This window comes from Pezoporus wallicus, unplaced genomic scaffold, assembly GCF_028554395.1.
Source record: "Pezoporus wallicus isolate ANWC-B61680 ecotype Strahan unplaced genomic scaffold, APGP_CSIRO_Pwel_v1 scaffold_7402, whole genome shotgun sequence".
Lineage (NCBI taxonomy): Eukaryota > Metazoa > Chordata > Aves > Psittaciformes > Psittacidae > Pezoporus > Pezoporus wallicus.
The window spans coordinates 2,160,361-2,185,375 of record NW_026641037.1 but is presented as its reverse complement, the minus strand read 5'-3'; the positions used below and the strand labels follow the sequence as shown (position 1 = coordinate 2,185,375).

At 40.1% G+C, this 25,015-nt stretch overlaps 1 protein-coding gene across 2 annotated transcripts in view; it reads left to right on the top strand.

Annotated features, from left to right (window-relative positions):
- Nucleotides 1–18,998, top strand: part of GMPS (guanine monophosphate synthase) — a 29,352-nt gene extending 10,354 nt beyond the window's left edge. For both annotated transcript variants that reach the window (XM_057421680.1, XM_057421681.1), the window contains 13 exons: nucleotides 312–409; nucleotides 1,416–1,519; nucleotides 2,760–2,953; nucleotides 3,235–3,400; nucleotides 4,969–5,120; nucleotides 5,809–5,982; nucleotides 8,323–8,428; nucleotides 9,519–9,634; nucleotides 10,606–10,731; nucleotides 11,037–11,152; nucleotides 12,858–12,988; nucleotides 14,720–14,892; nucleotides 18,453–18,998. In XM_057421680.1, coding sequence (XP_057277663.1) covers nucleotides 312–409; nucleotides 1,416–1,519; nucleotides 2,760–2,953; nucleotides 3,235–3,400; nucleotides 4,969–5,120; nucleotides 5,809–5,982; nucleotides 8,323–8,428; nucleotides 9,519–9,634; nucleotides 10,606–10,731; nucleotides 11,037–11,152; nucleotides 12,858–12,988; nucleotides 14,720–14,892; nucleotides 18,453–18,554 — 1,758 coding nt within the window. In that variant the 3' untranslated portion in view covers nucleotides 18,555–18,998. The remainder of the gene's footprint in view (nucleotides 1–311; nucleotides 410–1,415; nucleotides 1,520–2,759; nucleotides 2,954–3,234; nucleotides 3,401–4,968; nucleotides 5,121–5,808; nucleotides 5,983–8,322; nucleotides 8,429–9,518; nucleotides 9,635–10,605; nucleotides 10,732–11,036; nucleotides 11,153–12,857; nucleotides 12,989–14,719; nucleotides 14,893–18,452) is intronic.
- The last annotated feature ends 6,017 nt before the right edge of the window (nucleotides 18,999–25,015 follow it).

Below are 25,015 nucleotides of genomic sequence, written 5' to 3'. Positions count from 1 at the left end.
CATATGCATTATTTTGCAAACCTCTACCTGTTTTCTACCATTGGGAATTTCTAGTGCTTATTCTGTGCGTCGGTGGTCCCTGGCTATGCTGACCAAAAGCTAGCAGAAGGGAATGAGCCCAGTACAGCTCAATGATTAATTTTGAAGGGAATTCTTACAGCTTTGGAAAACAGTGTAGTAAATGAGTATAATAATGAGAAACTAGGTTAGTATGTATTGGAGGGCTAGAGTTGTCTATCACAGGCAGACTGAGGTATAAAGTGGTACTAGATTGTGTGGTGCTTTTTCATGTAGTATTTTTATTTTGACAGATGATGAATAAGGTGTTTGGAGGTACGGTACACAAGAAGAGTGTTAGAGAAGATGGAGTGTTCAGCATCACTCTGGATAACACATGTTCGCTGTTCAGGTGCATACATGTTTTAGATTATCAAATCAATATTGGAAATACCAGTCTGGAAATTGGTGTCTGGATGAGAAGAAGGTTATTTTAAAGAAAATGGTGAAATTGCACCCATGCTTATCTGATAATTTGTAATAAAACTTGTACGACTGTGTACATAAATAAACAAGCCACTCATTTAAACAAATACTTAGGCATAACTTCTCATTTGATTCTAGAAATACAGCTATATTTGCTTAGAATGTTGTGTAATATTGTAGTATTTAAAAGTAGAGTGTCTTCACTGAGACATGGTAATGTGTACCACAACAAGAGAGTTTTTTGCGTTAAGTAAGCTCTTCTTCTGCTGTGCAGTGCATTAGTCTTGTATTGTTTGGCAGCCATCCAATTTTTGAGAGGGAATAGAAAATCTGAAACAATTTTCTGTCTTCCTTTAAGATTGCTTTGTGAGGTTTTTGTAAAACCAGAATTAGATTGCTTGGTAGCTTGTCAGCATCTCTCAAGTTCCTTGTACTAATTCTAAGCATTCACTCATACCCAGTGTTCCAGTTTTATTAACTTTGTCCACTAGTATTGCAGAACTTTATACCCTGCCTGAAGTCTGTGGTGCCCAAATTGTCCTGAAAATACTTAGTTTTGAGCAAGAAAACTTCCCTTAACTGAAATGAAAAGCAGTACTTCCATATATCCTGGTAGACTCTGGATAGCTCTACACGTCACAGAGGGAATGCTTCACTATTAGCATGTTTATAAAAAGCCCCACAAACCCACCTGAATTAGATTACTTCCTGCATGAGGGATGTATTGTGCAAGAACTTACACAGCTGCCAATGGAGGCATCTCAGAGCTGGATGTTACAGTTCTTAAGAAGGAAATCCTGCATATATTTTAGATGGGCCTGGTCAGTCGAGATGTGCTTTTATTTGGATTCCTAAGGGCTTTTCTTGGAAAGGCAGGTGGTTAGGTGTTTGTTCTTTTTTTTAATTGATTGCAGTTTTTAATCTTTCTTTAGGGGCCTTCAGAAGGAAGAGCTTGTTCTCCTCACTCACGGAGATAGTGTGGATAAAGTAGCTGATGGATTCAAAGTCGTTGCACAGTCTGGGAACATTATAGCAGGTATTATTATTTTATACTGAAATTGTCTTTTGATAATGTTGGTTAAAGGAAAGAATTATGGCAAAGAGTAATTAGAACCAAATGGGGACAGAATCTCTGTTATTTAACTTGTAGGTAAGTTTTTAACAATTTCTTCTATGAGTTTGCTTGTATGTTGTGCTGTCATGATGATAAAGAAATAGACATGAAAATGAATGGTCCTGTTTTTAAATTGGTGTTTTAAAAAAAAACTATTTTTACAGTTTGTTATTTTAAAGTATGCATGTGTTGTTTCTCTTTGAAATAAATATTGTGTGCCCTTAAGGCAGGGCAGAGGAAGACATGTACTGTTGTCTGCATTGTAAGCGATGTTTGAGATTTGCACTATAATAGTACGAGTCAAACACTACTCAATTATTAAAGCTTGATTAACTTATTATTGTATTTAATGTAATTGGATGAGTATTCAACTGAGCAAAAATAATGGTGTTACTGAAAACAGTGTTTCAGATGTTGGACACAAGTTGTCACACACGGGAAAATCTAGGGCCTTAGGATTTGGTTTATGAAAGCTACTCAAATTATTTAATGCCAAACAGCCTCTTTGAGTCTCTTTTTCTAGGCGATGGGAGACCTGGAGAGGTCTTCAGTTTGCTGAGCCACTTAGTGAGATCTCAAAAGTACTCACCTGGCTTATTTGAAAATTTTCATAAAAAAAATTAAAAAATCTTAAGATACTGTTTTTAAGTTAGGTAACTGATTTGAGAAAAACTGACCTTTTTAAAGACTTAAAGATGGTCTCTTTCACTGTATTAATTCTTTTTCATCATATTCTAGCTTGCCTTCAAACCAGTCTAGAGCTTATGCCTGCTCAGACCACTCCAGAAGTTGCTTTGCTACGTAAACTTTGCTGCATCCAGTGTGCAAATGTAGGGATGTTTGCACAGCTTGAGCAGCCCGACCCTTTTAATGTGGATGCTGCTGTGTCAGTGTGGCTTGGTTGTAGTGTTGTATAAGGTATCATGTGGTGAGGAAAAAATAAATGCCATTGATTTCCTGTTTCCACAATGGCTTTCCTAGGATTTATGAGTGGCTTTCATGGTTTCTGAGGCATTGTGTGTTCTAGATCTGTAACAGTATTTGTGTTCCTAATCTTAACCAGAATCTTCAGTTTTGATTGGTGATTTGGGCCAAAGTGTGGCAGAATAAATCACTTTTTTTAATTTATTTTTGTCATATTAATTTCTTTGCACCAATGAAGGCATAGCAAATGAATCTAAAAAACTCTATGGAGCGCAGTTCCACCCTGAAGTTAGCCTCACAGTGAATGGAAAAATGATCCTGAAGAATTTTCTTTATGATATTGCGGGATGCAGTGGTACCTTTACAGTGGAAAATAGAGAGCTTCAGTGCATTCAAGACATCAAAGAGAAAGTGGGCTCATCAAAAGTTCTAGTAAGTAGATTAAATTGAAGCTGAAAGATAATTTGCAAAAGCCTGACAAACACTGACACTTAAGTTACTTGGGTTAATTAAATGCAGAATTGTCATGATTTGGGTAATATATTAAACAGGTTTTGGAAAGTTTACACAATTGGGTCAGTGCACTACCTGACTTTGTTTGCTTTAGATCATTGACTGTTCCGATCCTCATAGCTGTATCTAAATTACTTGTTAACATTTTCCTCGAAAACAACTGACCAAATTTTGTTTTGTTTTGTTTTCTTCATCCTTAGGTTTTACTCAGTGGTGGTGTAGACTCCACAGTCTGTACTGCTCTCCTGAACCGAGCTTTAAACCGAGATCAGGTTATAGCTGTACACATAGATAACGGATTTATGCGCAAAAGAGAGAGCCAGTCTGTGGAGGAAGCACTCAAAAAACTTGGGATTCAAGTTAAAGGTATAATTTTGTTAAATATACTTGATACCCTTAATGATGTGGCCAGTCTTCTAAAATGTACATTGAGTGTTTTGTTTCATTGATTTGAATTTATCTTTGCAGTTCTCAGACTTTAACATACCAAAGCATGGTTGCTAATTTGGATCCACCTAGGCCTATGCACAAAATTTCAAACCTAAAATATTAAGCCGTACTTATTTGATGGGAACATACAATGAACTGATCCTGTCTTTGGTAGCTGCAATCTGCTGTTGGAACACAGCAAAGCAGTGGACATGCATCTTGGTCACTTTTCTGCTGATGAGTAATCCCTTTTAGCTGCTACAAAACTGATTCGATTGCAGTTTTATTCAGTAACATGATTAACGGTCCTCCACTGTGGCTTTATTTCTCCTCCTTGATCTCTTTATTTTTTAAACTGTGAGCTCAAAATTACATTTTCAAGGCTTTTCTATTGTTGTTTTTTTTTTTTTTTTTTCTTTTACTTTCACTTCCTCTCCTGGCTTCTAAATAGGTGCATTTTAGTTGGTTTTGGAGTAGCTTGCTGAGAAGCAATGCATTATGTGGGAGTAGAATGTACCTTGTCATGGCTGATAAGGTTCAGAGGGTTTTGGTGGCTGAAGTATGAAGAGGTCAGGGAAGACAAATTCTGTATGCTTGAGCTGTAGAAAAATAAGAGCTGCTTTATACTGCCTGGCTGATTTATTTCATGAGTAATAGCTGCCTATTCCTGGGGCTGTGCATAAGTGCTGTTGTCAAGTGATTCTCTTGTGTTTTGGTGAGGAAGCATGACACTAGGTGAGCAATGCTTTCCACTAGCCTGACAGTGTGAAACAGTACAGGGAGCTGCACCTTAATGTTTTGCAGTTTGGGCTGCAGTCTCCTGACACAGTAAAGTCTAAGCTTAACTTTGTTCTGCACACATTGGTGTTTTTGCTTTTACTCCCCTCCCTTTAGTATTTATTAATTTCCACTTTTTATTAGTGGAAAAATCTGTGTCATGTTCTTCCACTTTGTAGACTGATAAACCTGGGCTCTGGCAGGCTGCTACAGTAGCGAATTGAAGGAATCCCTTTGCTGGAAATGCTCCTTCTGTAGGTCATGGAGTTCAGTGCTGGTAAAAGATGCTGAAGAGCCTCCTAGCTGATCTCTGCATTGAGAGACTCTTTAAATTAAGAGGCATAATGTACCATGAGTAAATAGTACTTTATTTAATTTTGGTTGCCGAAAGGCCTTGGGGAAATACTGTCTTGTAAACTATTTAAATAAAGCAAGTAGATTATAATCTAAGAAGGAAGGCAAGAACTGAACTTTCACATGGTTTCCTAGCCTCATAATAAGGAGGAAAAAAAAAAAGCCCTCTAGAGTAGGTTAATAAAAGAAATAAAATGCTTTTGTTACAGTTAGTTCTTCAGGTATTGAACAGCCTTATTTAGTGCAGTTATTAAGTGGAGGACTAGAATGATTTTATTTTCTTTTTTTAAAGCAATAGAGTGAAATTTATTTTTTGCAACCTTGCATAATAGTTTTTATTGGCTTTGCCAACAAATTCCTGTAATTTCATGCAGTGGTGAATGCAGCTCATTCATTCTACAATGGTACAACAACCCTGCCCATCTCAGATGAAGACAGAACTCCACGTAAAAGAATAAGCAAGACATTAAATATGACTACAAGTCCTGAAGAAAAAAGAAAAATTATTGGTGACACCTTTGTTAAGGTAATACTTAAAATTATTTATTGGTTGGATTTTTTTGTGGGTTTTTTGTTTGTTTGTTTTGTTTTTTTAAATACGACTTCTAGATGCATCATCTACATGAGACTGTTTAATTCTTAGGTACTGTGCGCTCAGTGGCATCAGTGGTCTTGCAAGTTGTGGGTGACTGAAAAAGCCATTGGTATGCTACCATAAGCCTAAAGCTATTGGCAGCCAGTCAGTGGTCATAACATTGTTTGCAGGCGTTGGGTTAGATCCGTCATAGTGTTTAGATATGCTGTGTTGGTTGGTCATTCATTTCTGTTGCATAAGCTCCCATGTAATGTTTTTCACCAAATTGGTGGGTAAGGTGAATTAGGGTGTCGCTTTGTTGAAGGTAAGCCATTTTCCATCTATTAGCTATGAATGCTGGTGGTGGACAGAGAGTATAGCATTTAACAGGCAATGATATTCTTGTAGTCTGAAGGTATATTTTCCTTTTCCTGTTCAACAAAATACAGGGTTACAGAAATACTTCAGCAGTGGGTTAGTGTCAGAATTACTTTTCCTGTTTGTGCTTTTGCACCTCAGTGGCATTTGGCATGTTGGGCAATCCATTATCTTCCTTTAGACCTTTGACAACAAAAAAATATTGGAATGCTTTTGTTTTTCCTCTTTTTTTTCTTTTCTTCTCCCCCTCTCTATCTTACAGATTGCCAATGAAGTTATTGGAGAAATGAATCTGAAGCCTGAAGAGGTTTTTCTTGCTCAGGGTACCCTCAGACCTGATCTTATTGAAAGTGCTTCCCTTGTTGCAAGTGGCAAAGCTGAAGTCATCAAAACCCATCATAATGACACAGAACTGATTCGGAAGTTAAGAGAAGAGGTAAATGAAAATGGGGATACTTCTGATGTATCCTTCTGGTTCTCAGAGATGTGAAACTGAGTACCAAAACTGACCAACCTCTGTTTTGTTGGTATAACTGTCCCATGTTGATGGGAACCTATTCTGATGGGGCTTTTCAGGTTCTATTGTAATACATTGCAGTTTATTACACTTATTTCTATTTGCTGCATTCTCAAAGTAGTTTAAATTGTTTAAGTGTTGTCCAGGACTGGATACTGAGAAAGATGCCAACAAATTAAATGTGTATCCTTTCAGGGGGACAGCTGTAAGCTGAAAGCTGTTTCCTCACTCTTACTTTTTAACGCTCAAAACAAACCTGTATTCCAGTAAGGAAGCAGAGCAATACCAAATGTCTTTAGCAGCAGTGTGGTTTAAGACTTCTCAGATAACTTTATTCTGGTTCAGCTGGAATTCATGATGTGATGATACACATCATAAGATACAACTTATTCCTTCTGTTGTATCTTGTTCTGAATACCAAGAGTGATGATATATTGAAAAAATGTGGCATCTGAGCATGATGTGAATGGTATGAAATAAGGGGTGGATACTGTCCTGGGTTCAGCAGTAGCAGTCGTTTTTCTCTTTCTTAGTAGCTGGTGCAGTGCTGTGTTTTTGACTTTCAGTCTGGGAACAACACCGATAATACCAGTGTTTTTAGTTGTTGCTAAGTAATGTTTACTCTGACCAAGGACTTTGAGTCTTATGCTCTGCCAGGGAGGAGGAGAAGCCGGGAGGAAGCAGAGACAGGACAGCTGTCCCAAAGTAGCCAAAGGGGTATTCCATACCAGAGCACGTCATGCCCGGTATATAAACTGGGGGCGGTTACCCAAAAGGCGGAGATCGCTGCTTGGGTCGGGCTAGGTGTTGGTTGGTAGGTGGTGAGTGGTTGTATTCTCTTCACTTGTTGTTTCCCTTATTATTATTATTGGTGGTTTTCCCAGGGCGAGGTTCATCCCTTGCACTCTGGGTGTGCTGATCCCTGCGGTTTCCCCAAATGTGGGGAAACGCGATTGCATAATTTGTGGTAGTGAGGGATAATGGGATTCAATGGGATCTAAACAAGATTAAATGGGATCCAACGGGATCTGAATAGTCAAGGGGATCTAAATAGTCAAGGGGATCTAAATAGTCAAGGGATCTAAAAAATGGGATCTAAAAAGTCAAGATCTGGCACATCATGGAATTGGGTAAGAGCGGTGACAGTGCCTCAGTGAAAAGATAATCTGCTGTTAAGAGAGGGCCAAAATTCTCCTTCTCTTGAGCCTCTTGTAACATTCAGCACTGCAAGCATAGTATTCGGCCAAAATTCTCCTTTCGAGCCTCTTGTAACATTCAGCAGCACTGCAAGCATAGTGTCCTCTCTTTGGAGAGAGAGAATGAGAATGATACACTTAAATGGGTTGAAATTTAGGAGTAATTCCTTCAGGTACCTACAGGGGTGAGTTCTTTCTGTTCTTTTGCAGCTTTTGCATCATGTTTCTAGTAACCTGACCGGCTGTCCGCCAGCTGCATGCTAGTGGCACAGAGCCTGTTTGCCAGTCGTCAATTTTAAGAACCCACAGATCTTTCTGAAATGGCCCAACATGGACCCCTATGGATGATGATTGGCACTTGAAGATAATATGAGCACAGGATGTTGAGCTGTCTGAGGATAAGCAGTCCAAGTTCTGTCCCTTTGATCATACTTTAAATCAGGCTATTTAGTCCAAAGTCCTGAAAAGATTTCTGAATACCTTTTCTGTGCAGAGCTCTAAGTACTAGTAAATGCAGGAGACTGCCTTATTTTGCCTTTTCTGACATTAGAATGGTAAGTTCTCTAACAGTATTATAAAATACTCTTAAGAAAGAACCAACACAAGACATCACATAAAAACCCTGTCAGAGGTGCTCAGTTATTAGGAAGTACTCGACCACAGGAGAGAAGAGGGATTGTTAATGATCCACACTTCTAATATTCATTGCTGCACAAAGTATTTCCAAGGCTTTTAGATTGGTTTGGACATCTAGCAATGACAAGGAGGGTCTGAATTTGTGAAGACATAGCTGCAAGGTCAAGCTGCCTCTATCTACACTGAGCCATTGATACTTCTGGCACAAACTTCCTTGTCTTACACTTTGTCCTGCAACTGTTTTACAAAGCCCATATTCACACACAGAAGTTGTTTGGGTTTAGTTGTTTTTTTTTTCTCCAGTGTTTATGCAAGTGTCATATTGCATTCTGTGAAAAGCATGCCTATTTGATTGCCACAACCTAAACATTAGAGGCTTTTTGTTTGAATATGTACACTGGAGAGTAAATTGCTTTTTCTTTTTAAGGGTAAAGTAATAGAACCACTGAAAGACTTTCACAAAGATGAAGTGCGAGTGCTAGGAAGAGAACTCGGTCTTCCTGAAGAGCTGGTTTCAAGGCATCCCTTCCCAGGTATGAGTTGGTCTGTGCTATTTAATGACGGGCTAACTATCGCATCAGTGTTGTTTAGAAAATACTTAATCTGCAGTATGTTGGAATATAAAACTTGCCTCTAAACACAGAAGTTGTTGATGGATTTGTTTTTGTTTAAGCGGGATCCTCTTTCAGCAAAAGAACATTTCAAAGCAGCTTTATTACATATTAGTGATTAAAAGAGGAGCTTTGTAATTGAGTTTGCTTTTAGCTGCATTTGTTTCTTTTTAGTTTTATAAGCCAAAGCAAGAATTATCAGTCAAGTGCAGTTCTATGCTGCCTGAGCTGTCAAATGTATCTCACGTGAAATAACGGCTTATCTGCCTGCCTTTTTAAGGGACGTTTGCTGTTTTGAAAATGATTGCATGAAGAAAAGATTGCACAAAACAAAGAAACCCCAATCCCAAACAAACAGCAAACAAAACACCAAACTTGAAAAAGCTTGCAAAGAAAACATCCAAGTATATAATACAGGAAAATCCACATCTTTTAAGAGGAGTATGTTTTTCTGTCCATGTGTTTTAAAATCGTCCTGCAGGGTGTGTAGTAGTCACTGACAAAGCGCGTAGGCTGTTGTGCTCATGCACCCGCATCGCATGAAATGCAAGAAACTGTCTTCAGACACTTCAAGCAAATTACATATGCTTTTGTATTAAGCAGTTTAAAGGTCAAATAGCCATCAGAGGTCTTTAAATACAGTGGAGACTCAGATGTATATTAAAGCCAGCTCTTTTATCCCAGTTGCCTACCAAAAGGAAGGAGGAGGTTCTTGTTCACTTTGACTTGCCATCCACCACACTTCATCACCACTAACTGCTGCTTTACACAATCAGCCAATTTAAGGTGTAGGCAAATAAAGCTTAAATGTCCTGAACAGAAATATTGTTCCGGAATAAACTGCTAATATATTTTTTTGTCTTGTAGGGTGTTTAGACAATTGAAGTGTAGGTACTATGGCAAAACATACTGTACTCAATGACTGACCTGATGTTCCAGATGCTGCCACGTATTTTGCTGAAAGTTGGTTTCCTGTTATTTGATATAATGCTTTTTCAACTTTGCATTGCAGGTCCTGGGCTAGCAATCAGAGTGATTTGTGCTGAAGAACCTTATGTGTGCAAAGACTTTCCTGAAACAAACAACATTTTGAAAATAGTTGCAGATTTTTCTGCAAGTGTTAAGAAGGTAACAAAATTGATAAATTCTAACATGCGTAAAAGTAATTGACCATTCTGTAGTGGCCTGCAATGAGGCTTCAGCTGCTAAAAGTTTAAAACTACTTGGGCTCTTTAAGGAATAATTCATCCCAGTGCAATTCACTAGAAGCCACTCACTATAGTACAGTAGAGTTTTTATCATCATGACTGATGCAGGTGTTGAATGTTTTCTGGATGATGGAAGCTTACAGACCTTTCAAATACTAAATAAATTTTGTTTGTTAAACTTTGCGCAGATGAGATTTCTGGAGGTACTGCAAATCATTTAGTATCAGAAAAAGGTTTTTCCCTCCCTGAAATAATTGTAACATTTTAGGTTTGCATCCTTAGCAGTCCCTGAATGTCTGAATGAAAGTGCAGGAGTGAGGAACAGATGTCCTGAACAAAAACCTGAAGTTTTTAATTGGTGATGTTTCAGTTCTCAGTCTTTTAACTGTTACAGCCTTTGTGATAATTGTAAACTCACCTGAACTAAACTACAGGGGGGCTGAAAAGTTTTTAGCAGAGGTCTGTTCTAAGGTGTAAGTTCAGAACAACTTCCAAAACTTTTACAAGTATTGAAGGTCGAGGATTTACATGTGCTTTTCATTTAAAACATATTGTAGTGTAGCATAACAGGATATTGCTTTGTTGTCGATGAAACAGACAAAAAAAGGAAAATACAGTTCTGTGAATGAGAGAATGAGCATAGGAAAAAAACTTCACTTACTGTCTTAGAGAGCTTTAGCTTTAAATACATACAGTCTAATCAAATACAATTGGTTTTGCCAAAATTTAGTTGTTAAATGAAGGGTGTGTTTTAAATAGTGCCCAAGGGATAAATGTAGACTAAAATTAAGCAAACAGCTACTTAAATAACTATTTCGTTTGCACTGCATAAGTTCTGTTTGAGTGTTTGGGGACTTCACTTAAAATGTATTTTTCTGCATCATTGCACAGCCGCATACTTTGCTGCAAAGGGTCAAAGCATGTACAACCGAAGAAGACCAGGAGAAACTGATGCAGATTACAAGCCTACATTCACTGAATGCCTTCTTGTTACCAATCAAAACTGTGGGGGTGCAGGTAAATGGGTTCATTTGAGGGATGTTCTGAGGGCTGCTTCTGCTTTCAGTCCCTATGTTCTGGTTGCCTTACATGAATCTTTCCATGCTGAATATTTCTTTTTATATGCTCTTGTTAGCTCATGAGAGGTCTGTCATCTTACTCTTTTTCTCATTCACCTGGTGTCTCTCATCATATTGGCTGCACCAGTTTAGTGTCTGCTAAGTGCTGGCACAAAATACGGTCCTGTAGCCTACAGGGTGAAAGGGAACCTATTTTGGCAGAAAAGCTCACATTCAGTTATTCTTTTTCTTTTTAATTTATAGGGTGACTGCCGTTCATATAGCTATGTTTGTGGGATCTCTAGTAAAGATGCTCCACACTGGGAGTCTCTTATGTTTCTTGCCAGGCTTATACCACGCATGTGCCACAACATAAACAGGTAAGTATTTTGAATTATCTTTGCTTCTAATGTATGGAAGTTTAGCATGCACAAACATTCTCCTGTTTAAACTATAGTATAATTTTTTTGTGTGTTGGACAGGCTTATTATGCAGAGGTTACAAATAGATAAAAAGTCAAAGCACAGGATATTGATTTTTTTTTTTTTTTAAGCTTGCAAGTCCAGAAATAAACTAATCTTCTAATTTTCTTTAAGCACTTGATTAGACAACATCCAGTGTAACTTAGGCAAAATCTTTTTTGAAGGATTCCAATCCTGCTGATAAATCCGGATGTCGTGCAGTATTTTTTCTTGCTTTGTGTCCAAAAGGATTTATTTGGGACTGTCAGTTCTAATGGCACATAGGTGAGATCCAAAGCTGGGTTTAATACTAATTGAGCTCTCTTATGAATGTACATTTTCTAGCTACTTGATTCCATAACTTTTCTAGCAGGTGAAGTTGCTTAGATATTAAATCAGTTCTAGAGAATGCTTATTCTCCTTGCCTGGCTGTAGGCTGTTCAACAAAACTGCTTGTAATTGCTTATAGCAAAACTTAACTTTGTCACGTAAGTGGCATCTGAAGAGTGTCACGTGATATTATTAAAGGTGAGATCTTGAATTGCAAGATACTTCTTTAAATGCAGGGCAAACCAAAGAAGGCATAAAATCAGGACTGTGTATCCTGGATTTGCAGCATTGCTGTATTCTTTAAGCTCTTTTGGATTTAATACTATGGTTCTGAATATACCACAACTCTGGGAGTTCTGCTGTACCAGGGTATGTGTTCGGAGTCTTTCACTGCTGTTCATAGTGATGCTGAAACCGGCAGTGTGAGGAGAGCACTGAAGTAGTTAGTCCTCTGCCCAACTATGCTTGCAGATTTTATATTGCAAACAAATACATAGAATGTAAAGCTTGCATGTTTTTCTGCTTTGGATTTTAGATTAGTATTCTTGGTTTGTATCTGCAAACTCAACTTGTGTGAATACGTCATAGTAAATCCTTGTATGACGCCAGTCAGTATCATACTTTTGTTTTTTTGTTCTGCAACATATAAACCACAGTGAATGAGATAAGGAATAAAGCTGATGTGACTGGTTTGAATTTAGGAGATTTTTTTATTACAGATATAGTTATGTAGATTGCAGTGTTTAGTGCCTTGTGTTGAAAACACACCTATTGATTAACAACAAGGTTTACTATTTTTTGTTGGTTTCCTATCAGGAGGGAAGATAAAAATTGTAAACACTTATTACATAGCTTTCTTGTAATAATCTTAACTTTTACTGACATCAAAGTAAAATTGAAAAAATGTGCTTTGTGTTACCGCTGAGTTTGTATATCTGTGTTTTGAGAGGAGTATTCCCTCAAGTAATATTTGGGCTATTGATAGTCTCTAGCAAGCCAAAATAAATTAATATGCCTGACTTCCAAAGCTAGCATGCATGTCATGCTTATGGAATATATGCATGAAGTTATATAAAGCTCTCCTTAGTAACTACGGAGCAAAATCAAGTATTACGCCTTTTTTCCCTAGCTTTATTTTCTCACAGCAATACTAAAGATGCCATCTTTAGGCAGTCTGGTATTTTATGTATGCAAAATGCGTGGGGTTTTTTTGTTGTTGTTTGGTGTGGTTTGGGGTATTTTATTTTTATTTTTTTCCTCCCCCTACCATCCTGGTATCCTGTTTACTTTCCAGAGTTGTGTATGTGTTCGGACCACCAGTCAAAGAACCTCCTACAGATGTCACCCCCACTTTCCTGACAACAGGAGTCCTCAGCACTTTACGACAAGCTGATTTTGAGGCTCACACTATTCTCAGGGAGTCTGGTAGGTACTTCGCCTTATCTCATGGATTAGATTGTTGTTTCAAGATCCCTGCAAATCTAACTAGGTATAGTTATAGTGGTACTGCTGGAATTTACAAGCTTCTCAAGTATCTCAAAAGAAGTAATAAATTAATGGGATGACAGGCAAGAGCCTTTTCTGACAGTTGTAGAAGCTGATAGCTGAGTGGCAGGAATACAGGAATTGCTAGCCTTTCTGCTAGCAGAACTAATTTTCGGGGATTGGGGGGTGTGGAGGCTTGCTTCTGAGACATCATGAAGTGCTGAAGTACAGTGTTTCACTGCAGTTCAAGCTTCTGTAAAAACTACAGTTAGCTGACTGAACAGCTTTATTACTGCACTTTGATCTCAGTTATCAGTATTTACCTGAAGTAAAAAAACTGTGTAAAGGAATTTGACATAGTTTCTAAATCATGTTTTCATCGGTTTGGGTGTCCTTTTTCTTTTGGTTGTTTGGTTGGTTTGGATTTTTCTTTCTTTTTTGTGGAAAGAAAGAAGCCCGAATACCAAGTTTTTTATGGTGTTGTTCACTGCCTGTGGTGGTTTCATATTTCTTAAAGTAGAAGCTGTATTTGTAAAGCCAGCCACTTGAGGCTTCAAGGCATAATATTTCAAGCCCTTAACATCTAGGGAGCATTCAGTATCCTGTGATAAGGTACATGGGCAGAGTCTGAGAATATCATAGTTCCAAGGTTCAGGGTTCAGTTGTTTGGGTTTTTTTGTTTGTTGGTTTGTTGTTTTTTTGTTTTTTTTTTTCTGTGGGTGTTGTTTTGTTGTTGTTTTTTTTTCAGGGGGTATGGGGGGTTGTTTCTTGTGGGTTTGGTTTTTTTTTGGTTGTGGTTGGGTTTTTTTTCATTTTTTTCCTATTATGAAGTCACAAAGAATATCTTTTTGAAAATACATTTGGATTGCAAGGCAGTCTTAACAAAATTTGTATAGAATTAGCCTCAAGAGGCTGAGGATAACACTGTCAATTGTGTTTGTAAAACTGTAGATGTGTCTTGCTAACTTTTGATGACACTTAGTTTTGTGTGAGTGAATTACTCCCAAAAATAAGATGTGTCATTTAGTGAAAAAGACTGCTTGTACCAACAGCTCAGGCCGGTGCTAGCAGAGGGTGAGAAGCCTGTCAGTGTTAGACTGGTTCTGCAGGCTGCCACACATCTAAATCTCAGACTTCCAGATCATTTAAACAGTGAAATTAGGGTTTTCTTCAGAAGGAGGTTTAGGAAAAAAAAAGAGTGAGAGATGACTGTCTGGAGTTACCTTCAGCTACCAGCAACAGGGATATTCAGGAGCTTTCTCTTAAATATGTCAAAAGATGCAGAAATACTTGTGAATGGGTTTTATTTTATTGGGCTTGGTACAGGGGTAGATAAAACCCCATGGTATGTTATTTGGGAAAGAAAGTAGATCTTAAATTGTATTCACAGTGAATTATGGGGATAACAGAGGCTATCTGGGTTTTGTTGGTTTTTTTTTTTTTTTAATGCATGCCTGCAAAGACATTTCAAGTGGCAACTTGTGTAGTTCTGGTGTATGCACCCTGAGTGTGATCATCTGGGGTGTGGTAGCAGGAGCAACAAGATCACAGAAGATGCAAATGTAGCACCTGGTACATATTTCTAAGTACATGTGGGAAATTCTGAGAAACTTCTATCACGCTTGAGTCTTTAAGCCAAACTAATGCACTTTATATTACTGTTTTCTGAAGGTTACGCCGGAAAAATTAGCCAGATGCCGATAATATTGACACCATTGCATTTTGATCGGGACCCCCTACAGAAACAGCCTTCCTGTCAAAGATCTGTGGTCATTCGAACTTTTATTACAAGTGATTTTATGACTGGTATTGCAGCAACTCCTGGTAATGAGGTTCCAGAAGAGGTAATACAGGTTTTCAAGCTTCTTTTCGACATGAGCTAGTGTTACAGATGCCTCACTTTTAATTCCCTCTATCTTCATTGCTTGCCTTGACTTTCATTTTGTTGTGCTCTTTCTGTCTCTTTCGTTGTATTCATTTAGATGAATATGCTGGTATTTTGGGAAAAAACTATAACAAAACAAGAAGCTGGCAGATGGTTATGACAAACTTAAAGGCTATCCAGTAGAGTTGAGCCAAAAATACCATTAATTAAAAAAGGAAAAATACCACAACCATTCCTGGGGTTTTGAAATCAGTATTTTGCATTAGTAATTGTAAATGTCCTGACATACAGAATTGACCTTGATTACGCTTCTGATTTTACTAGAACCTGCTGTTTAACATCTCGATGTGTGCTGTTTCTGTTTAGGTCACTAAGAGGATGTAGGAGTCAAGTGCAGGCATATTTTTCTAGGAAACTTTATGTATGTCCAATTTCAAGTACTTTGTCTCTCTGGGAATGCAGTGTAGATGAACAGGCTTGACTTTTTTTAAAACACACTTTAAAAGCATATAGGTATTTCTTAGTAATTATATACTGAAGGCTTCTACTGTAGGGCAACCTATTCATTTAAAAAGAAATGTTTCAAGGTTAAGCTACAATGTAAACTATTCCATTATATAAAATGGGGAGTCATTTGAGCTTGAATTTTGTGTTTAAAAACAAACAAAATAACCAAATACCACAAACCCAGACCCAAATGACTCCCACCCCGGTCTTCAGAGTGTAAAGTGGTCACTTTAAGACTAGGTAATAATGTGGTAACAAAATAGTAGAGGTTGTGGAAAACATGGGGAAACTAATCATATCTGATTTTAAAATTTCCTATGTTTTTCCATGGAGAGCAATGCATGGTTTAATTTATGCTTTCACTATAAAACAGCACATCATGTAAGTGGCATTGTTGTGAACTGTGGGATACTTAAGGAAGCTGAACTTCTAAGCAAGTTCTCATCTAGAATACTTTTGTGAACATGAATTGATTGTGAAATCTGGGGGATGATGCTCAACGGAAACTTTCCTTTGGACGTGTCTTCCTGTTTGTTATTGGTTAATTTTTTTGGTGCGTGTGGATTTTGTTTTTGGTGTGTGTTTTTTTTTTTTAATCTTTAAAGCTCCCTTTTTTATTTCGAAAGGGGTTTTACTCTGGGTCTTGCTTTGTAGTTGATGGTGGCTCAGCTGGAGATGGTCTGAGAAAAGTCTGAAAGTGAGTGGTACGAACACATAACATGTTCCTGCTGAACTGTACAGAAACAGTGAAATAGAAAAGCCGAAGAGCTGCTACCTTATAGAATCATAGAATAATTAGGGTTGGAAAGGACCTTAAGATCATCTAGTTCCAACCCCCCTGCCATGGGCAGGGACACCTCATGCTAAATCATATCACCCAAGGCCTCGTCCAACCTGGTCTTGAACACTGCCGGGGGAGGAGCATTCACAACCTTCCTGGGCAACCCATTCCAGTGCCTCACCACCCTAACAGGAAAGAATTTCCTCCTTAGATCCAATCTAAACTTCCCCTGTTTAAGTTTTAACCCGTTACCCCTTGTCCTGTCACTACAGTCCCTAATGAAGAGTCCCTCCCCAGCATCCCTATAGGCCCCTTCAGATACTGGAAGGCTGCTCTGAGGTCTCCATGCAGCCTTCTCTTCTCCAGGTTCAACAGCCCCAACTTTCTCAGCCTATCTTCATACGGGAGGTGCTCCAGTCCCCTGATCATCCTCATGGCCCTTCTCTGGACTTGTTCCAACAGTTCCATGTCCTTTATATGTTGAGGACACCAGAACTGCACACAATACTCCAGGTGAGGTCTCACAAGAGCAGAGTAGAGGGGCAGGATCACCTCCTTCGACCTGCTGGTCACGCTCCTTTTGATGCAGCCCAGGATATGGTTGGCTTTCTGGGCTGCAAGCGCACACTGAAGCCGGCTCATGTTCATTTTCTCATCAACCAACACCCCCAAGTCCTTCTCCACAGGGCTGCTCTGAATCTCTTCTCTGCCCAACCTGTAGCTGTGCCTGGGATTGCTCTGACCCAGGTGTAGGACCTTGCACTTGGCATGGTTAAACTTCATGAGGTTGGCATCAGCCCACCCCACAAGTGTGTCAGGGTCCCTCTGGATGGCATTCCTTCCCTCCAGCGTATCAACCGAACCACACAGCTTGGTGTCATCGGTAAACCTGCTGAGAGCACACTCAATCCCACTGTCCATGTCAGTGACAGAGATGTTGAACAAGACCGGTCCCAACACCGATCCCTGAGGGACACCACTCATTACTGGTCTCCAGCTGGACATTGAGCCATTGACAACAACTCTTTGTGTGTGTCCATCCAGCCAATTCTTTATCCACTGAGTGATCCATCCATCAAATTGATGTCTCTCCAATTTAGAGACAAGGATGTCACGCAGGACAGTGTCGAACACTTTGCACAAGTCCAGGTAGATGACATCAACTGCTCTACCCCTGTCCATCAGTTCTGTAGCCCCATCATAGAAGGCCACCAAATTGGTCAGGCAGGATTTCCCCTTAGTGAAGCCATGCTGGCTGTCACCAAGCACCTTGTTGATTTTCATGTGCCTTAGCATGCCTTCCAGGAGAATCTGCTCCAAGATTTTGCCAGGCACAGAGGTGAGACTGACTGGTCTGTAATTCCCTGGGTCATCCACTTTCCCCTTCTTGAAAATGGGGGTTATATTTCTCTTTTTGCAGTCATTGGGAACTTCACCTGACTGCCATTATTTTTCAAATATGATGGCCAGCGGCTTTGCAACTTCATTCACCAGCTCCTTCAGGACCCGCGGATGGATCTCATCAGGACCCATGGACTTGTGCACGTTCAGGTTTTTAAGATGGTCTCGAACCAGTTCCTCTCCTACAGTGGGCACAAGGTCTTCATTCTCACAGTCCCTGCATCTGCCTTCCAAGACTTGGGTGGTTTGGTCAGAGCCTTCGCCAGTGAAGGCCGAGGCAAAGAAGTCATTCAGACCCTAAGCCTTCTCCAAATCCTGTGTAGCCAGTTCTCCCGAGAGCTTCCTGAGGGGGCCTACATTCTCCCTAGTCTGTTTTTTATTTGCCTGTCCTTGCTTCCACTTATTATATGCCTCTTTTTTCATTTGCATTTTCCTCAGGAGCTCCTTATCCATCCAAGGAGGTCTCCTGGCCCTCCTGCTGCACTTCCTTCTAGTTGGGATGCAACACTCCTGAGGGAAATGTATTGTGTATTTCCGTTGTGGAAGTGTATGTGTGTATTTCCCTTGAGGGAAGTGTATTGTGATCGATACCCTGGTTTATTATCAGTGCCAAAAAAATGGCACGTTCCAAATAAAACTGCAGGTATGAAGCTAGAGGGTTTGTTGATTTTTGTTAATAGGTAGTAATATGCTAATATCTACGTGTTCTTTCTCTCTTGTGTATGACAGAATTAGCATGAACAAAGTTTTCCATTTTTAAGCTCTTTCTCCGGTAGTTTTCATCAAGTCTGCTTTACATACTTCTGATTTATTTTTCTTCTCCACAATAGGTTGTGTTAAAAATGGTGGCAGAGATTAAGAAGATTCCTGGCATTTCTCGAGTGATGTATGACTTGACATCAAAGCCACCAGGAACCACAGAGTGGGAGTAATTAACTTTTTTTCTATTGAAGTACTGTGTGCAGTCTAAGTCATATCAGAAACCATTCCCAGTGTTGACATGCAGTACTGTGAAAGAGTGACTGGAGCTGCTACATCACATCAGATTCCTCTCCAGGAGCATAAACCTGCGGTTAAGATCTGGGGATAGTAACTAAGTGGGGCTGAGGATTTGTACGGGTAAATAATCATGGCAGCATTGCTGGTGCGCAGACAGATTCCTATTGCTTTTGCCTTTGTCTTACCAATTCTTTCTGTTTTCATGTGTTTTATTGTTAACTGTCATTTCAATGTCTCTGTTTTTGTACACTCTATAAAAAGACAGTTTATTTACTTCTGCCAAAAGCATTGTTACAGCCTAAAAAATGTAAAATGAATTCCATGTGACCAACTGCTTTTGAACGGATTTATTATAAATAAATATTTTGCCAAATGGAGTAGTGGGTACTGTTGAGTTGTGGAATTCCTGTGTATCTGTTGTATACCGTTAAGGTTATTCTGTATCGTTTGACATATTAGCCAATGGCAATAATGTTGAGCTCCAAAAGGGCAATGCTAAAATATGAAATTACCTCTGTCTGTCTTTCTGTACTCACTCCCTCTTGCATTGCTCAGTAGGTGTGTGTGTGTGTTGGTAACAAACACACCAGCTAATCTTTAGTATACACATACTGCATGTATGCATATGTCAAATTCCAGACAGTGAAGTATCTTTATGTGCTTCTGAGGACTCTGATGGAAGTATAAAAAACGGGAGTGCGATTTGGAAAGCAGTTGCACCAGAGCTCCTGGATCTGCGAGTCCTGTTTCTGTCCTCTGACACTTACACCACAGTCCCTTTGCAGCCTGCTGCCAGTGTGCTTTCTATATACTTGATTAGTTTATTTTCTATGCATTTGCTTTTACAGGAATTTTTTTTTTGTATGTATTGTACTTAGCTTGACCTCTAACCTCATTGTAGTTATTAGTGTGGGGTTGTGGTATCAGGGGTGATTTGCCCAGTCTGCATAGATCCTTTCTGTCATTCGTATTCTGCATTTATATAGTTAAGTAAGCAATAATTTGAGAGATGGTTGCTTTGAACACCTTTGCTTTTCTGATGTATTGAGGCAAAACTGTTCCTTCGACCTGAGAATTTTGAGCATGTCTACGACTGCTGAAAGTGACAGTTAAATTTTGACCTGAGCAGCTTGCTGGGTGCCTGTTGGGTACTTCTGCCGGTGGAGCCATAACTGTGTATCCAGGCTCATCCCTCTAGCCATGTTTATTTTATTTTTTTTTTTTTAATTTAAGCAATTGCATTTCATTTGGCTCAAGATTATCCTACTATTTTAGGGTAAAATACTTGTTTTAAACTGTTCAATAACATGGAGTATTTCATGGCTGTATCTACTTATATTTCCACTTGCATAAATTTGTGAACTGGAGTAATGGTTGAAAGTGTTTGTTCTGTATTCTTTTGCACACGTTTTCCTGTTGTTCTAACATTTGCTGCCTACATGTTATGGAAATCTGGTTTAATTTCTGCTTGTAGGAACAGGCTAACTTGTGTAAATTTATTCTTTCATTTGTGTCAGAGTGGTGCTTTTTCTTTTGGGGGAGGAGATGGTGTGTGACAGCCCTCTGCTCTTTGAAACCCTTTGGGGCCACAGGCATGCAGGAGAGCAGCAGACCAGTGGCCAGGATGATTTGGAGTTGGAGACACTGCCCCCCCCCCCCCCCCCCCCCCCCCCCCCCCCCCCCAGAACACTGCTCCTGTGTTCTTACATGTTTTGTAGTTTGGAAAATTGATCAATATCTCAGCTGCCCCCTGTATAAAATGGGGGTAGTAATTCTCACCCACATGTCTCGTAACCCCTTTGAGCCCTTTGGATGAGCTTTTGTGATGTAAGTGAAGTATTACCAATACAAATGTTCTTTTATTACTGGATTGTGAGCTGTAAGAGCTGTTGGTCAGAAGTTCTGTATGTCTGTGTTTGCCACGGCAGAATCTGTTATAGCATGGGTTCTGTTGCAAACATATTTTCTTTGTAGCTCATCTCAAAAGAAAGCTCCCTAATGAAATTATGGCCGTGAGGTACGTTTTAACTTTTTATCATAAAAAGCTGAGGGTGGTTGCTTTCATTACTGTGTTCATATCTCAGATGTAAATGGTGCAATGACAAGAAATGCATCTTCTTGGTGTGATGCAGAAGTCTTTCAGCCTTTTAATGCTATGGCAGTTGTTACTTATTGTAAGTAGGCTTTCTCTTGCTCCTGCTGCCAGTTTATGTTGCCTTGACAGCAAATAGACGAAGCAGAAGGAATTACTAAGGAGTAATGCAAAGGATATAGAGCACCTCTTAAACCCTTCTTAGTTTTGACTGAGAGTTGGTCTCTGTGTAAATAACTCTGCAGTGTGTAGTCACATAGTAATGATGTAACTCACAAGAAAAGTTGTGTGGCAATTGGTGATGCCCATTGGGTTGGGGGTTGCAGTATCTGTTCTACCTGTTGGACACGAACTTGCAGCACACCTGAGCAGGAACCTTATTCATGGCATGTTGCACACTTGGAAGTCCTTCTTGGAGTTGCATCTTGACTATAGGCGTGATTTATGCCAGTATGCTATGTGTATACTGGAGTTTGACATACATGTTTACCATTTTTTAATCATCTGGGTTGTTTTCATGTCTGTAATGAAATGGAGCTTAACAGCAACTCCTGTGCTCTTTAAGAGCATACTTTGGTTTGGGTTGTTTTTTGTTGGGTTTTGCTTCCACACTCCACCCCCCCCACCCCCCCAAAAGTTGAAAATTTTAGACATATTGCACTATAATCAAAATGTCTTATCAAAATTAAATTTGTGATCTTTAGCTCTTTTCTCCCTGTTTGACACCTATGCCATGCATTGTAGATGTGGTGGGTTGTTCTTCGGAAGGTTGGTGTTATCATCCCAGCGGTTTTTGAGTGTTCTTATGGAATCCATGTGTATTGGACAGCCAGAAGTGGAGAGAAACATAATACTCTGTTCACATTTCTTAAAAAGATACATTTAGCACCTAGTTTACAAACTAATAACTGTAGCTGCCCTGTACAATTGTTCACCTTCAGTAAAAGATGTCAGCAGTTAGAGGAATTTGTACTGGGGGCATTCCCCATCATTCTCAATTTTTAACATTTTTCTGCTTGTGAAATGATGAAGTACTGTGAGCCTTAATTTTTATCCACAAATAAAAGTATTATGTTTGAACATTGGTGTGACATTTTTTTTAGGGCTTACATGTAGAAACTACATTGTAAATGGAACTGTCCATTTTTGGTCGGTAAAGCTGATTTGTGGCAGTCGTGCGTTCTGGCTACACACTGTCCTGTGGTAAGGAGGTGTCCCTGCCAGGGCATGGCTGCCTGTTCAGTGTCACAGTGTGGCACACCCTGCTGCAGGGTACCAGGGTTCTGTTGTGGCAATTTCCTCATGCATGATTTTGTACCGTGATGCACTATGGAAAACATAACCTCTTCCTAAAACTGTGTATAGAAACTGTCCCAGGGCTCTGTTTTAGCAGCCCAGATAATTAACTGGATGTGGTGATGCCCACAGACTTTAACAGGCTGCTCTGTTCCTCAGGGTGCCATGTCCCAGCAGAAAACCCCTCCAGCACCTCATGGCAACGTGGCAGACCTCTGCTTGCTAGTGTTTGTTTGTTTTTTTTTAGTGTCACAATCACAAGACCACATGCAAATTTTCCCTCTAAAAAGTAAAAGGTGGCTGAGATTATAGTTAAGAACAAAACCTTCTGTAGTCATAAGGAGTTGCCATCATCTGCAGGACAGAGCATGACTGGGCAGGAGTCATTTATCTTGCTTAAAGGTCCTTTCTTGCAGTGCACAAGCTACACTCTGTAATCAAAGTAAACAGATTTTTTTGTATAGATGGTTTGGCCGTGAGCTCCTTGGTGGTTCTGGCTCCATGGACCATGCTGGTGGCTCAGGGGTGCTATGGGAGTGGGGTTTGATTGAGCCACTGTTTATGACCTGCTTCCTAGTCTGTGATGTGAATAAATGCATATTGCCCCAAAGAGTGCAACAGCAAGTTGTTTTCATCCAGGTCCCCCGGCAGCATTTCTGAGGAGCTGCACTGCTCCCAGCAGCCCTCTCCTCCATCTCTGGTTGGGACTTGGCAGCTGGAGCTGCAGCAGTCACCCCATGCTTTGGACCCATATGGCTGACAGAGACTGCAGGGCTTTGCTTTTTTGGAGGGATTGTATTCCTGGAGGGAGTCTTCGAGGCAAATATCTCATTTTACATGTTTTTCTTCTATAGCTTAGTAGTGATGGAGACACCAGGTCAAAACCCTCTGTGTGCAGTGTCCAGCCTTTCAGAAGAGCATTAAGTGATTTCTCAGAGAAGGGAGGGAAAGATCCAAGGTAAGTCTTAAGCACCACTTCTGAGCATCGCTCTGAAGCACTCCAGGACTTGGGGGTGCAGCTAGGGTGGTTTTGAGCAAGGTGACTGCTGTGCAGTCATACTCGTTGGGTATTCCAGGGCTCTGGGTGGCAGGGACCATGGAGGCACCCAGTTCCCACCATCAGTGCTATCATGTATCCTGCCGGCCCTGGGTGCACCCAGGGAACATGGAGGTGCTCAGGGTCCATGTTACAGGAACAAACAATTCATTGGGCACAACCCCTTGCAGTGTGAAAGCAGATGGAAAAGAACAGTTGCAGAAATGAAGCCAGAATGTTTTTCACACAACTAATTTTCTACAAAAGCTTTTTCTGAAATTTCACAGAATGAAAGGAATGCTTAAATTTGTTTTCTAGTGATGTTGCATCAGTTAAGTTACTTTAAACAGCAGGGCACCTATTTCTGGGGCTGCTGTTCTTGACTAGAGCTATCTGTATTTAAAGGAATCCTTATTTTTTTGTGTCTCTTGATTCACCTTAGTCCTGTAATGACCTTTCTAATAGAACAAAATGTTTCTATCTTAGAACTTTTCTAGTTTACAGTGAACACTGCTTCAAAGTGAGGTTTATAACTTTGAACTTGAGGTTGGTCCAGTTGCTGTGTGGTGCTGGCTGCAGCTTGACTGTCAGGCATCGCCTGGAGGGGGGCTGAATGTCCGGCATCACCTGGAGGGGAACTAGGGCTCCCAGCTGCTCAGGTGTGCTGCCACTGTTCCACACTGCTTGCTGTGAGGCTGCTCCCTTTCTGGCTTATTTCCTTGGGGAATTAGAAGCAGACTGCAAAGAGACTCTTGTGCAATGATGTAATAGCTGTTTGCAAGTGACTTTAATAAGATTCAGGCCATCAACCCACTTGGTTAACACACATAAGAAAGCCATATGTAAAGCAGTAAAATAAGATCATGAAACACAGTGTCCCATCTAGACCATTTCCACATCTCTACCTAAAGATCAGATCAAGAGCCCCTCATGACTCTTCCTTCTAAAGTTTAATTTGCCATTGAATTTATTGCATCTCATCACAGACAAGAATTTGAGATGAAGTGCTCTCACTGTCCCAAGGGTAACCGCTTCCACAGAAGCACAGTGTCAGGAGGTGAGTTGAATCTCATCAAGGGGAGCAGATTATTTCTGTTTCTTTAATTGCCTGAATGTGACCTGCAGAAAAGCAAAACCAGTGCTGTAACTTAATTACTTCATTATAAAGTTGAGTAATTTTAGCATTTGAATGAGTTGGCTGGCTTTTGCACTGTTGGTTCCTTAATGGTTTTTCTTACACTAGTTTTAAAGATAGCAAAGGGAGTCCTCAAAGATGAATGACATGCTAGACTTAAAAAGGTTGGGCAGATGAAATAAATCCCAGACAAACCCAACCCAAAGCAGAGGGCATAACTGCACACAGAAATGTTGATTTTGTTCCTGAAAACATCATAGAGGAGCTAGGTGTCCAGTAGGAATTCTGCTAGGAAATATTTCCAGGGACATTAAATGCCTCTGTTAGTGAGGTTAGGATAAACCCCAGATACAACCGTCTCCACACAGTTCATAGAGACTGTCCCCCTCCTTGGGAGCATGAGGAGTGGGCTGCAAGCACGGGGCATGCTGCCCTGTTCTTCAGAGAGCTGTGGTGCCAGCAGAGCTGACAAGGCTGCGTGGGAGAGCCCAGACATAAAGCAGCTGGGTGGGATATTTCTCTTGCCATAATCCTGTTGCTGTCTGTCTCTGGGGTAGCAAATCCCAGTGACAGTGCTGGAATGGAAGGCGCCTGCCACAGCTGTGCTTCCCACGTCTTCACCCTTGCTACAGGTGGCTTCAGAGGAAGGGTTGTAGGTTTTCAGCATAGGGGAGTAGGAATGATACAGACAATTCAATTTCCAGCAGCTGGTTTAGCTGTGAGGAGGCAGGGCATGGTTTAAGTGTTTTCCACATCACCATTACAAGCTCTGACTACATGAGGCTCTGCAAGTGTCCTTGCTTCAGGATTGTTAGCTGCGTGTTGTGCCCTGTTA